This window comes from Cebidichthys violaceus, unplaced genomic scaffold (assembly GCF_023349555.1).
Source record: "Cebidichthys violaceus isolate CVI_PGR_0920_01 unplaced genomic scaffold, fCebVio1.0.p SCAF_15, whole genome shotgun sequence".
NCBI lineage: Eukaryota > Metazoa > Chordata > Actinopteri > Perciformes > Stichaeidae > Cebidichthys > Cebidichthys violaceus.
In genome coordinates, this window is record NW_027176318.1 from 12,940,208 (window position 1) to 12,955,286 (window position 15,079).

The following is a 15,079-nucleotide window of genomic DNA, read 5'->3' on the forward strand; positions in this document are numbered from 1 at the left end:
ATAGCTTGTCGAAAAAATAAAAAAACAGTCATAGTATAGCTTGTCGAAAAATGGAAAAAACGGTCATAGTATAGCCTGTCAAAAAAAGTGAAAAACATTGATAGTATAGCATGTCGAAAAAAGTCAAAAAACAGTCATAGTATAGCATGTCGAAAACAGTCATAGTATTGCCTGTCCAAAACAGTCATAGTATAGCCTGTCGAAAAACGGTCATAGTATAGCATGTCGAAAAATGTCATAGTATAGCCTGTCAAAAACAGTGAAAAACGGTCATAGTATAGCATGTCGAAAAAAGTCAAAAAACAGTCATAGTATAGCATGTCGAAAACATTCATAGTATAGCCTGTAGAAAGCTGTCATAGTAGCCTGTCGAAAAAAGTTAAAAACGGTCATAGTATAGCCTTTCGAAAAAAGTGAAAAGTTAAAAAAAAGTCACAGTAATAGTATTTTGGGATTAAGTGCATTGCTGAAGGACACATTAACATGATACTAGCAGAGCAGGAGCTGGGAATTGAACCGACGACCCTCCGATTGAAAGGCACCCCTGGGCTCCACTTAGCCATGGACACCAGTTGGGAAATATTGGCATAGTATGTCTATAAAAAGTCATAGTATAGCATGTAGAAAACAGTCATAGTATAGCTTGTCGAAAAAATAAAAAAACAGTCATAGTATAGCTTGTTGAAAAATGGAAAAAACGGTCATAGTATAGCCTGTCAAAAAAAGTGAAAAACGTTGATAGTATAGCATGTCGAAAAAAGTCAAAAAACAGTCATAGTATAGCATGTCGAAAACAGTCATAGTATTGCCTGTCCAAAACAGTCATAGTATAGCCTGTCGAAAAACGGTCATAGTATAGCATGTCGAAAAAAGTCAAAAAACAGTCATAGTATAGCATGTCGAAAACATTCATAGTATAGCCTGTAGAAAGCTGTCATAGTATAGCCTGTCGAAAAAAGTGAAAAACAGTCTTAATATAGTATGTCTAAAAAAAGTCATAGTAATAGTATTTTGGGATTAAGTGTCTTGCTAAAGGACACATTGACATGAGACTTGCAGAGGAGGAGCCAGGGATTGAACCGACAACCCTCTGATTGAAAGGTAGCACTGCGCTCCACTTAGCCACGGACACCAGTTGGGAAATATTGGCATAGTATGTCTATAAAAAGTCATAGTATAGCATGTAGAAAACAGTCATAGTATAGCTTGTCGTAAAAATAAAAAAACAGTCATAGTATAGCTTGTCGAAAAATGGAAAAAACGGTCATAGTATAGCCTGTCAAAAAAAGTGAAAAACATTGATAGTATAGCATGTCGAAAAAAGTCAAAAAACAGTCATAGTATAGCATGTCGAAAACAGTCATAGTATTGCCTGTCGAAAAACGGTCATAGTATAGCATGTCGAAAAATGTCATAGTATAGCCTGTCAAAAACAGTGAAAAACGGTCATAGTATAGCATGTCGAAAAAAGTCAAAAAACAGTCATAGTATAGCATGTCGAAAACATTCATAGTATAGCCTGTAGAAAACAGTCATAGTATAGCTTGTCGAAAAATGGAAAAAACGGTCATAGTATAGCCTGTCAAAAAAAGTGAAAAACATTGATAGTATAGCATGTCGAAAAAAGTCAAAAAACAGTCATAGTATAGCATGTCGAAAACAGTCATAGTATTGCCTGTCCAAAACAGTCATAGTATAGCCTGTCGAAAAACGGTCATAGTATAGCATGTCGAAAAATGTCATAGTATAGCCTGTCAAAAACAGTGAAAAACGGTCATAGTATAGCATGTCGAAAAAAGTCAAAAAACAGTCATAGTATAGCATGTCGAAAACATTCATAGTATAGCCTGTAGAAAGCTGTCATAGTATAGCCTGTCGAAAAAAGTTAAAAACGGTCATAGTATAGCCTGTTGAAAAAAGTGAAAAACGGTCATAGTATATTATGTCGAAAACAGTTATAGTATAGCCTGTCAAAAACAGCCATAGTATAGCCTTTCGAAAAAAGTGAAAAGTTAAAAAAAAGTCACAGTAATAGCATTTTGGGATTAAGTGCATTGCTGAAGGACACATTAACATGATACTAGCAGAGCAGGAGCTGGGAATTGAACCGACGACCCTCTGATTGAAAGGCACCCCTGGGCTCCACTTAGCCACGGACACCTGTTGGGAAATATTGGCATAGTATGTCTATAAAAAGTCATAGTATAGCATGTAGAAAACAGTCATAGTATAGCTTGTCGAAAAAATTAAAAAACAGTCATAGTATAGCTTGTTGAAAAATGGAAAAAACGGTCATAGTATAGCTTGTCAAAAAAAGTGAAAAACGTTGATAGTATAGCATGTCGAAAAAAGTCAAAAAACAGTCATAGTATAGCATGTCGAAAACAGTCATAGTATTGCCTGTCCAAAACAGTCATAGTATAGCCTGTCGAAAAACGGTCATAGTATAGCATGTCGAAAAATGTCATAGTATAGCCTGTCAAAAACAGTGAAAAACGGTCATAGTATAGCATGTCGAAAAAAGTCAAAAAACGGTCATAGTATAGCATGTCGAAAACATTCATAGTATAGCCTGTAGAAAGCTGTCATCGTATAGCCTGTCGAAAAAAGTGAAAAACAGTCTTAATATAGTATGTCTAAAAAAAGTCATAGTAATAGTATTTTGGGATTAAGTGTCTTGCTAAAGGACACATTGACATGAGACTTGCAGAGGAGGAGCCAGGGATTGAACCGACAACCCTCTGATTGAAAGGTAGCACTGCGCTCCACTTAGCCACGGACACCAGTTGGGAAATATTGGCATAGTATGTCTATAAAAAGTCATAGTATAGCATGTAGAAAACAGTCATAGTATAGCTTGTCGAAAAAATAAAAAAACAGTCATAGTATAGCTTGTCGAAAAATGGAAAAAACGGTCATAGTATAGCCTGTCAAAAAAAGTGAAAAACATTGATAGTATAGCATGTCGAAAAAAGTCAAAAAACAGTCATAGTATAGCATGTCGAAAAGAGTGAAAAACGGTCATAGTATAGCCCAGGGGTGGGCAATTATTTTTTCCATGGGGCCACATGAGAAACAGAAAATATTGTGGAGGGCCAGGCCAAAAGGCTGAACTCAATTCTGCATAATATTAATTATATTTCTTTATCAAAGCAGTATATAGCATTGTTTTGACAAGCTGGTAAGACTGGTAAGAGTACTGCATGTTATGATTAAGCAATGAAAAAGCGAGGTTGCCTTACCAAAAATGTAATTTATTCAATAAAATTTCCCAAAACAATGGTCAATCATCCTCACACGGGCCGGTGAGAGTCAACCAAAGGGTCGTGTGTGGCCAGCGGGCCGTACAATGCCCAGCCCTGTGCTATACTATGACTTTTTAACAACTATTTTCAACATGCTATACTATGACTTTTTTCGACATGTTATACTATGACTTTTTAACAACTATTTTCAACATGCTATACTATGACTTTTTATTGACTTTTTTCAACATACTATTCTATGACTTTTTAGTAATGATTTAGAACATGTTGTTCTGTGACTCTCTTCAGCGGTGTAGAGGTAGACTCAGCGTCTGTTATTTTTAAGATCAGCAGTTCAATCCCTGGTTATTCTGGGACATTATATATATATTTTCTTTTGACATACTATACTATGACTTTTTAGTAATGTTTTAGAACATGTTGTTCATATTATACTATGACTTTTTTAGTGACTTTTTTCAACATGCTATACTATGAATTTTTTCGACATGCTATATACTATGACTTTTTAACAACTATTTTCAACATACTATACTATGACTTTTTTCGACATACTATACTATGACTTTTTAACAACTATTTTCAACATACTATACTATGACTTTTTTCGACATACTATACTATGACTTTTTAATAACTATTTTCAACATACTATACTATGACTTTTTTCAACAGACAATGCTATGACTTTTTATTAACCTTTTTCAACATACTATTCTATGACTTTTTAGTAATGTTTTAGAACATGTTGTTCTGTGACTCTCTTCAGTGGTGTAGAGGTAGACTCAGGGTGTGTCATTTATAAGATCAGCAGTTCAATCCCTGGTTATTCTGGTATAATATTTCATACTATACTATGACTTTTTTGGCCATCGTTTACCAGGACTTTTTTTAATTCTTTTTGTCATACTATACTGTGACTTTTTATGACTTTTTTCAACATACTATACTATGACTTATTAATGACTTTTTCAACATTATATACTATGACTTATTAATTACTTTTTTACATACTATACTGTGACTTTTTTTGACATACTGTACAATTACTTTTGTATGGCTTTTTTAACATACTGTTCTTTGACTTTTTTTTCGACATACTATACTATGACTTTTTTATGACTTTTTTGAAATAGAGTTTTGTAAAGTTAATTTGGGAACATGGACCATGCCCTGAACACAAGCTCATTTCCTCTGGACAGAGTATTTAAGCACAACGAAGCTGTTCACTTCCTCTTCGACTTTGCTTTCACATCCCTCCCCCCAACCCCATTTTTGTCTGTTTTCTGCCACTCTCTCGCTCTCTTGCAGGTTTACAGGAAAAACGGGGTACTCTGAACCACCAGAGCTTCCAAAGAGACGGCCCCCACTCTACAGTCTCCATTCCACCAGTTCCCGCCAGCCATCAGGACACCAAAGGTCCCCCATCACTCGCTCAACCTCTGTTCCACGACCTTCTCTACCCTCCTTGTTTCTTCTCCCCTACACTCTTACCTCCCTCCATCCCTCTATCCCTATCCCGACCCTACTTCCCCCTACCCCTTCATCCCTCTCCCTTGACCCCTTCCGCTTCCTAAATCTAACAATCATTCCATCACGCAATAAACCTCTCATAATAAACTCATATTGTTATTGGCGTGGTCCTTGTTAGTGAACATACTATGACGTCCTTAGACTTTTTATCACTTTTTTTGACATTGACAGTGTTATTCCTACCATACATGCATGAGATGCAGTATTTGAACATATATTTAATGGAGCATCTTTTGACTTTATGACGCAGGCTTTACTAATTTGCAAAGCTCCTCAGATAGCCAACGGTATCACACAGCTGGATCATCTTGATCAGGCACGTAACACAAGTACAAAAAAAATCTATGAATGAAAATAATACATGTTTTCTACCCCTCCCTCCCCCTCTCTGGATCATTGAGCTCTCCAAAAGTAAGGTAGGATTTTTTTTTTTAATTCATTGATTATTCCTGTTAGATTCTGGTTGTAGTTTAATAAATACCCTTTATTTACTATTTACTCAGATGAACTAAAATAAATCCCTTTAGTCTTTTAAGGAACTGAATGTCAATTTTATTTTCAGCAAAAAGGATAAAAACATCATTTGCACAATTCTGCCTCTTTAAAATAAATAATACATATCGGTTGTACATGTTGACACCCAATTAATTTGTTTAAGCTGGAAAAAAAAGATCATACAGTGTCCTTTTGCCATCATTTAACAAACAAACCACGGACATTATTGATTTAATTTCTGAATGACAATATATGCTTAAATCTGCAAACTACAGAGGCAAAATCATTTATTACAAACTTCATCGAGTTAATGTCACTTCAGAAACAAATAATTTTTTCTAGAATCTAGGTGGCGTGAATCTTGCCATCAAGCACAACAAGGACCCTCAACAAAGCTTTCTCGTGTTCCCAGACCCCCCCCCCCCCACCCCCCCCGCCTCGTACAAAAGCAGAACGACCAAATCCTGACATTTTATAGCTCAGAAATCATACATTGGACTTGTCAATAGAAAGGCGGAAGAAAAAACAGACTCAGACAAACACTACATTGCAACATCTGCAAAATGTACTGTTAGGAGAATAAGAGAAATTATACTTTCCTGTTTCACCCAGTAAAGACATCAAAGATGTGTCATTCTTTTTATTATTTGCACAACATGTCTTCACTTCCTTAGCACATCAATTACTTGTTTATGCTGTATGAGTGCAGCTGAACTTTTCATATAGTGTTGAGAGGTATGAGGCCATGAATAATGTGGAAAATGTTCACGAAAAACACCTTCTCTTTACCTTAATCCCCAACCACAAAAAAAAAGGGAAGAAAATAAAACCCACAAAGATTTGTTGTCAAATTTCATATGAACAGTCAAGTGACTGTTGATTAGCCGCCAGGGACACAGCATTTCATGAGAAACATTTTTTTTTTTTTTAGCACAAAGATAGCAAAGGAATGCATCAAAGCAAGAGAGCTGGGCCCATGCCCATCGCTGGAATGAAAGGACAGGTGCCTCTCCGTAAAAAGGCTCCAACATGTATGCATTCTGCAGTCAATGGTTGGACTGGAGCCCAAGATCTGAAACCTTTAATGTCTTTTGCACACAAGGTCTCCTCCTCAGTCAAGCCACTTTTGAAATCGGTGTCAAAACTCACCATCGCAACGCTTTTGAAAAATCCACACAAGGAGGTAAACAAACCAAAAAACTTTGAAGTCAAAGTGTTTTCTTTCAATCTCTCTTTTGTTGTCTTTGAATCTTTTCCTCCAGTGCACTAAGGCAGACAAAATCATTTTCTCTGACAATAAATTACTCTGTTGTTTTTTTTTCTTTTTTTTTTTAAGTCCGAGAAATGTTAAGAGAGACATTTAGGGGCTATGAGAAGACACTGGTGCCGTCGCTGTTGCCATACAGGTCAGCCAGCTTTTTGAAGCGTGGTCCCCAGTTGCTGAGATAGTCATAGTTCTGATCTGAGTCTGTACTTAGTGACTCCAAAGAGCTTAGTGACTCCGCAACAGAGCCGCTGCCTTCAAAAGCATATGTCTGCAGAGAGTCATACGGGGGAGCTGACGGGTCCACATCGGCATCCTTAAGTCGCTCCCAAATGAACTCTCGAAACACAACGTTGTCCGGCAGGGATTTATAGGACGGACGGGCAGTTGATGAGTAATGAAAGAAGGTGGGAGTATCTGGTGTTACATCTCGCCTAACACTGGGGTCTCTGATGACGTTTAGGTTGCGGAGGGTTACCATGTCGAAGGCCTCCGTGTCCTCCTCTCCCCCGCCCTCGTCGTCGTAGCGGACGATGTTCTCTCTTATGTCCCTCTCTTCCTCGAGAATCAGAGGCTCCTTCCTCCTCCGACGCATTGTCACAATTAGCAGAACCATCACTGCAGCGAAAGGGAGACGAGATGTCAGAGTCAATATTAACTGACAACATGCATATTTTTTGTGCCAGTCTGCTGAAAGGATGCAGGGAAATGGAGCTGAATATAGTCTGACAGAGATTCTATACCAGGGAGCGCTGGTGGATATACATATATGTACGTAAAAGCAATGACTAAAGGTGAAATAGAGACCAAAGTAATGGATAATATGTTGAAATTGAAAGAGTAAATAACTGAAAATGATTGAAACACCCAGCTTCAGTGTCGCTAAATGGTAGTGGTACAAATGCAAACTTAAACCACTCAAACATTGACAGTTAAACTGTAGAGAGATATTATTGCAGGCTAACATTACCCACTTTCCTGAACTCGTCAGGGTTAAGTAACTCCCTGTTTAAAATAAATTCAAATGGACACGTTTGAAACATGACAGGGGTGTCAGTGAAGGGGTATTTGAGTTCATCTAGCAGGGCTGTGGGGGAACATCTGACTAAAATGGTTGGAAAACCCACTACACTATGAATCCAATTATAGTTTACAAAACTAAACCTGCAATGTAATCTATTGTGCCCCTCTGTGGTTTCCACCACCTACATTTTGCTTCAAGACATGTACAAGACTCCGCCATACTGGAATCGTTGTCCTCCTGAGATCTTACCAGGAGCCCTCCTCCATCCCCTGTTCCCTCTGCCATACATTATTGCTGAAAATAACTCCACGCCCAAGCAAACTGGCAAATGTCTAATGATCCTCTATCCATCAATGTCAAAGCTGGTGCCAGTGAAATATCGCTCCGCGGGCCCATATTTCTTTTCCTTCTCGACGTCGAGCTACTGCAGGCAGCCGAGAAAGAGGCCCAGGAACCGAATTCAAACACCACTTCACAACCTCTAATAAGGGAGCAAATGGGAGAGATGGAAGGGAGGAAAGTGTCACACGGAAAGGCTGCAGGAGATGAATGGGTAGCCCTCTGTTGGCTATTGGTACCCTGCAGCAGTTTTTTTTTTTGTGTAAAATACTTGGAATGGTTCCTCCAGTCTACCACTACTAATATCCATGACACTTTAAGACAGGATGCCAAACATTTCTGTGGAAGATTGTTTCCTTTAATTTTAGGAACTCAAGTCATTCTAAATTCTATTCGATTCAGTAGGGCTTCTCCAAAGTGAATTACAAAGTGGCACATTGAAATAGAATATTCTCAGTGCTTTCCAGCAAAGCTCTTTAGGGTTTAATGCCTCGAAGGCAGCCTTGATGCTTCACAGCCTGGAAACGGGCCAACATCCAATCACATCCTACTAGGATGAGCAGGTGGATGGCTGGGCATACAAATAGTGAGTCTGTGTCAGGTACCGAGGGTCCTGTAAGAAATGATTTTCAGCCCCGACAGTTGAGCAAACACACACACACACACACACACACATACACACATACACACACACACAGACAAGCTACGACTCTTCATGACACATTTACTGATGACGTACACTAAATTTAGAAAACACAGAAGCAAAGTTGATCAATTTAGAATACAAAGGCCTTTTGCTGAAATTGAATTGTTTAAATGATCTACTCGGCACAATCGATATTGAACAAGGTGAGTTTTCTGAGCTGCCCTTTTCTTCCCAGCATGCATCATTGAATGCACTTTCTCATTACAGTATTTTTTTTCTCTCCATGTGCTCCGTGATTCAGGCATTGTGTCTCTATGCCGCAATGCAATTTCTAAGACAGGTATCAATCAGCAACTGTCTGCTAGGAAGATCATGTTTGTAGTAGCATCGGAAATAAAACATTAAAGGCCCTAAAAAAACTGTTTTCTCAGTTAACGTTTTATGAAAAAACCCTCCATGAATGCAACATTTTCTGCAAAAAGTTGGACAGTTTTGGTTATATGATTTGGTCATGAGATATTTCTGTGTTTGTGTTTTTCTCTGAGCTCTGCTAACTGGTTTGAAATGGGCGGGACTCAGTTGGTACACAATGATGTCATATTCCTCCAGGAGCACAATTAGCATTTAGCAACATTTGCATCAAAATGAGGGTGACTGTCAATCAAATGGGATCAAACCACATATACGCAGTCATGAAGAAACACACTGGAGGAGGTTTTCACTGTTAATTAAACACTTAATAAACACCTTTTTTGATCTAATTTTACTTTTGACTGTTGAAGCACACAGTGGTTGAACAGGACTCCACACAGTAATCAAGTGAATGAAACTCCCTCGGCTACATCGCTGCTGAAAAGTATTCCAAATCAAACAATCAATACGTATAATTTGTCAAATGCGTGTTATTGAAAAATGACTGTACAGTCAATTTTTCCTGTGAGGCCATTCATAACTCGTTATGTGACCGGACAGATCATGCTGCTACAGTTTAGGTTCTGATTAACAGCTTGATTTTATGGGAGATTAATTAACCAGCTGTTCAGTATCCGCTGTACATGTAAAAACAGCATGGGGGGGGGATCGGGGGGGGGAGATCATAGCTAAGTTATTCACAAAGCCAGACAAAATATGTTTCACATACAGATCAAAGTATTTATCATTTATATCATTTATCTTTGTGCCTATTTAGGAAGCAGTCTTTTCTCAACTACTGTATAAGTAGTATATATATATATATATATATATATATATATATATATATATATATATATATATATATATATATATATATATAAGTCATATTACATGCAACTTAGTGATCTTAAACATCTAAAACATTTTTTACTACCGGGTGCTGCGAGAAAAAGTGATTATTTTCATTATTGATTAGTCTTATGATTATGTTCTCAATAAATTCATTCATTGTTTGGTCTATAAAATGTCTAGAAATAGTGAGGAATGACCGCAGTACTGCACACATCATATTCCCCTGATATAGCTGGATACAGTATCAACTACACCAGAGAAAGTCTGTCCCACATGAGCCAACAGAACGCAACAAAACTTAACCTGATAAAGCGCCCTTCAAAACAAAAGTCCCTAGTGGTATGTTTAGCTGTTAATGCACAAAGAAAATATCAGCTAATAAACCAAAATAACTATGGTAATTCAGAGACACAATACATGAATATTTCTGCTATCAATTAATCTGCAGATCATTGTCTCAATTAATTGATTAATTGTTGAGTCCAAAAAAAATGTCAGAAATAAAGTGTCGGGCAATTAGTCCAAAACGTAAAGATATTTACTTTACAGTGACATGAATCAGCAACTCTTCGCATTTGAGAAGCTGAAACCAGTAAATGCCCCCCCCCCCCCCCCCCCCCCCCACACAATAAATAACTTAAATAAAGTTGCAACTGGCATTTGTTTAGCTTTAGTTACTGACTTACTGACTTAGAATGTGTATACGAGAACAATAAGAAGCACGGAAGAGAGCCGGCGAGAAAATAAAGGTGTCTAGACAGAGGTCTCATGCGTCCTCATCAACATGACAGATATCACTCTTCTGTGTAGATGACATTGCAACGAAATGCATTCGGCAACTTGATGAAGGGCACAGAAACAATCGCTATCTGCAAACACAAATCCTCCATGTTATTGGCTTCTTTATCAGCGCTGCTGTATGTTTGCTGCATGATTCAAACAGCTTTTATGGTTTCTTTGTTGTTGCTGATGTTATCTGTCACACTTGCGTATCCGTCCGGATTATGTGCCTGCACGTCTTTTTCTCTGTTTTTCCGTTGTTCTGCAAGCTGTTTTTTCTCCTGACTCCCTTACAAGAGGTCTTTTTTAGCTTCTGCCAGGCTGTCATTATGAGGACAAATCTGCTCTTAATTGACTTGCTTAAAAAAAAAAAAAGGGCCAGATTTTCTATTCTTCCTTTATTTTTGGCACGTCAACCAGTGCGATAGCAAATAATTGCACAGTTTGAAGACACAAATCCGTAGGTTACAATGTGCACAGTGGAGCTTAAAGTTCAGATCTGGAAAAAAAAATAAATGAGTCTGCCGTCTGTATACAGACTCATAAATAGAAACACAGATGGAGGGGCAAACATGGGACACAGACAGTAAAATAAGAGGCAGTTGTATAGACATGAAGATTCATAGATTGAGTCTGATAAGCAATACTCAGACAGAAAGAACTGTCTGGAGATTTAGAGTGCTATGTAATGTCCTAATTGGCCCTCTGGAGGATTGAGCCATACCTGACATGTACTGCCACTGGATCCTAACAAGATAATGACTGTCTCAGTAGTTTGGGTGCATCATCCCAAAGTGATTGTATCATTAAAAAATGTTTTAAATTAAATTTACCACAAAAAAAAAAAGAAAAAAAAAAGCAACAACAAAAAAAAAAAAAAATCATAGTTGTACCGAGGCAAATTACTGCAAAGAGTAGAGGACAAGCTCTGTAATTAAATCTAAAAATATCAACCGATGATTAATGACCACTTAGCTTATGAGCATGTAGAGGAAAAGCCAGTGTGCACGCAGCTCTGTGTGGTTTGAAGGCAGGCGGGTGGAAGCCGCACACTTTGTATGAACTGCTGTGATTGAATCTCTCAAACCCAACTGATGGATCCTGGAGACGAGGAGAGGAGTGGCACTCTGAGCAGCCCTCCAATCGCTGCACCGTATTGCAGTTATTAGACTGATGACAGGTAGGAGTGTGTGATGGAGGAAAGAAAAAGGAGCAGATTGAAGAGTGGGTACTTAAGTACAATTTGGAGGTTCTTCGTTGAGAATTTCCATTTTATGCTACTTTATACTTCTACTTCAGTTGATTTGTAATTTGTATTTCATTATATGTATTTGACAGCTTTAATTACTCAATTCAGATTATTAATATAACATATAAATCAACTAATAATTCATGATATATTATCATATGTTAAGCTACCCAGCAGTATATAAAGTAGTTCAAATCAGCTCCACCGTTACCAACATTTAAGAGATATTATTAATGAATCATTAAGCTTTTAAATGCACAGCTTTTACTTACAGTATTACAAAGTGTGTTTGTACTGAGGTATTACTACTTTTCCTTGAGTAACAGATGTGAATACTTCTTCCACCATTATTTCAGAGCATCTGAGGACGACAGCGGTTTGGTTCTTATTTCGGCTCGTGTCACATCCAGGACGATACAATCACACGCAATCACAGCAGCAATTGCTACCTACAGATTGAAAGAGGCCTTGATGGAAGAGCATCAAGGAAGATCATAATAGAGGATCACACATGGGCTGTTAATACAAGGAGGGAGGGGGGGGGGGGGGGGGTATGCACAAAGAGGAAACAGAGAAAAGAAGGAAAGAGGCTGATCCAATTGAGCAAAACAGACTGATGGGGACAGCTAAGGACACACACACACACACACACACACACACACACACACACACACACACACACACAGAGACAAGGCGACTTGGTGGTATATTAAACTGGAGGCCATTAGTTCTAAGCCTGTGGCCTGGGGCCATGCCGTGCAGTATAGAGCCAGCTTTCATTAGCGATGCTGGGTTCAGGGTTTCACCGCCACATATTTCCCCCTGTTGCTCTTTTGAAGTTTTCATTTATCAAGAGTGTTGCTCTGTTGCAATGAAAGCAAGGCAGACTTCAAGGGGACTGGAATAAAAAGCAAAAGTTGACCCCATCAAAGAACTCATTTCGGTTATTGTATATGCTGTTTAGATGCTCCACAGCTTTCAATGAAGATCACCTCAGCGTTAAACTACGTCTCTGCCCTGACGTGGTAACGCTTTGCCCTGTGGCTTTTATGAGCAATAATGGAGACGACGGCTCAGCGCAGCATCATCTTTAAGGGCATGTTAATGAATCCTCATTTACAAGTGTCTTTACTAATATCTGTGTTACACTAGGTAACAGGAGCAGGGGAGTGCCTGTCCTTAAAATACAGCACTCCAAACAATACTTTTTCTCTATGACCTGAAATACCATAATCAAGTTTATGAAATACACTGAAACGTATCTGGAGGAAAGAACCACGAGAGCTCTTTTTAGGAGGGGAAATGATCTAAAATCTCATCACTGACTCAGGCTGCCTTCAGGCACCGCTTTCTCACAATGAAATTACACTTCTCTCTTTCTTTTTTCTTTTTTTTCCAGAATAGTGTGCTCAAGCGCAGGAGGAGCACTGTCACATAAATGACACATAATATTAACTGGCAATGGAGGATTTTAATAAAAAGCTGCTGCAGACTTAAACATAACGTATACATATGAGACCCTTAAGTGTCCAATCAAGAGAACGTATTCCTATAAAATAAAATTTAGAGTAATGCCATCAACAGTCTTTTGGACTAATCTCGTACAAGGGTTGGACAAACATAATTAAATATCTTAAACATAATCAAGGTTAATACCTTGGCAGACCACATAGTCCATCAGACCCACAGAATATACTTTATCATCTGCTGGGTCCGGCTAAACATTCACTAAAAATACTCTGTTTACTCTACTTAATTGATCCTGTTGGCAAGATTTCTGTGGTATTTTACTTGTAAACACCCAGGCTGCTATTCAGAGCCAGCTGACCTAGGTCACATGTATTTACCAAAAAGGAAATGTGAGGGGAAGATATCTCCCTCCAGGTTTGACATGCGTAAGACCTCAAAATGAAACTCTGTGTTAGCAAAGCTCCTCACACACATTCAATCGCCCCGCAGAATGCATAATGGCGAAGATAAGTCTGAATGGGTTGTAAAATACTGAGGTAAGCAGTGTTTTGTAGTGCAGCACAAATCTAACATTACCACCACTTACCAAATCTGAACTTAAATCTGAACCGAAAAGATTGTTGGCTTAAATATATTCCCGCTGCAGCAAAGCCTGCGAGCTACTTCAGGCAGACAACTGGAAAGGTCTGTTATGTTAGAGTCGATATAAGCTATTAATGACCTGCCCACTCTTTTGATTTGCTAAGAGTCTATACAAGCATTACAGTGAGAGGGGAGGGGGACACAGAAGGCCTGTAAAGAGTATGTTTTGTCTGAATTTCGCTGGAGTGCAGGGTAGGGCTCCCATCACAGATTTATTCCTCCCTCGTGAGATTTATTGCAAAGATAATTGTCATCTGATCATATACATATCAGGCCATATCATATATCATCATAATTTATTATATTGTATTATCTTGAAAAATAGTGAATGGCTGGAATATTTAAACATCCACCATTTTGTTATGTTTGTCATTAACACGACCTTCTAAGACATCAGAACGGATGGTTTATTATTCATTTGTTTTGTTTTGTTTTTTATTTCAAATCGAGGGCAAGGTCCAAAGACACATTATTAAGACTAGGGAGCTACTTGCTTTTAAAAATAAAAATAAAATCAAATAAAAGATTCCGCCGCTTCTCCCCAATCATTTTTGCACAGTCCCTAATGCGATGCTGCCTCTGTAAAGTCCATTTGCTTACTATCTATAACTCTGATGCAAAAACGTTCTGCCATCGCTGCTGCTGCTGCTGCTGCTGGTCATATTTCATATGAATAACAGTGTTTATGTCGTGCTTTCTGCCGCTGCTTTCTAACATTCAGTGATTTGGTTTCGCTTGTCGTCTGTCAAATCAGCTGTTAGGCTAATCGACTTGGCAACAAACACATTTCAAGCTGAAAGTATAATTTTCCTGTTGCTTAATAGCTGAGATCTGAGGACAGTAGTGGAATGTATCTAAGAACTTGTACTCCAGCACAATGTTGTACTTACTGTACTACTATACATGGGTATTACATTATGTACTACTTCATACCTCTACTGGAATGTTATAAGAATAAACTATAGAATAAACTAACAAACTGCATATAACATACTTGGCATTAATTCCAACTCAACAAAATACAAAAGCAAAATTACAAAAAGCATCAGTAAGATTGAATAATTAACCAATAATAGAATATTATTACTATAACATTGTGGTATTG

The 15,079-nt window shown here is 38.1% G+C and overlaps 1 protein-coding gene across 1 annotated transcript in view; it reads right to left on the reverse strand.

The window, feature by feature from the left end:
* Positions 1-5,737: 5,737 nt before the first annotated feature.
* Positions 5,738-15,079, reverse strand: part of LOC137871979 (cadherin-7-like) — an 82,093-nt gene continuing 72,751 nt past the window's right edge. Inside the window, exon 12 of the mRNA XM_068710130.1 lies at positions 5,738-7,176. Within this exon, the coding sequence (XP_068566231.1) occupies positions 6,662-7,176 (515 nt within the window). The 3' untranslated portion in view covers positions 5,738-6,661. The remainder of the gene's footprint in view (positions 7,177-15,079) is intronic.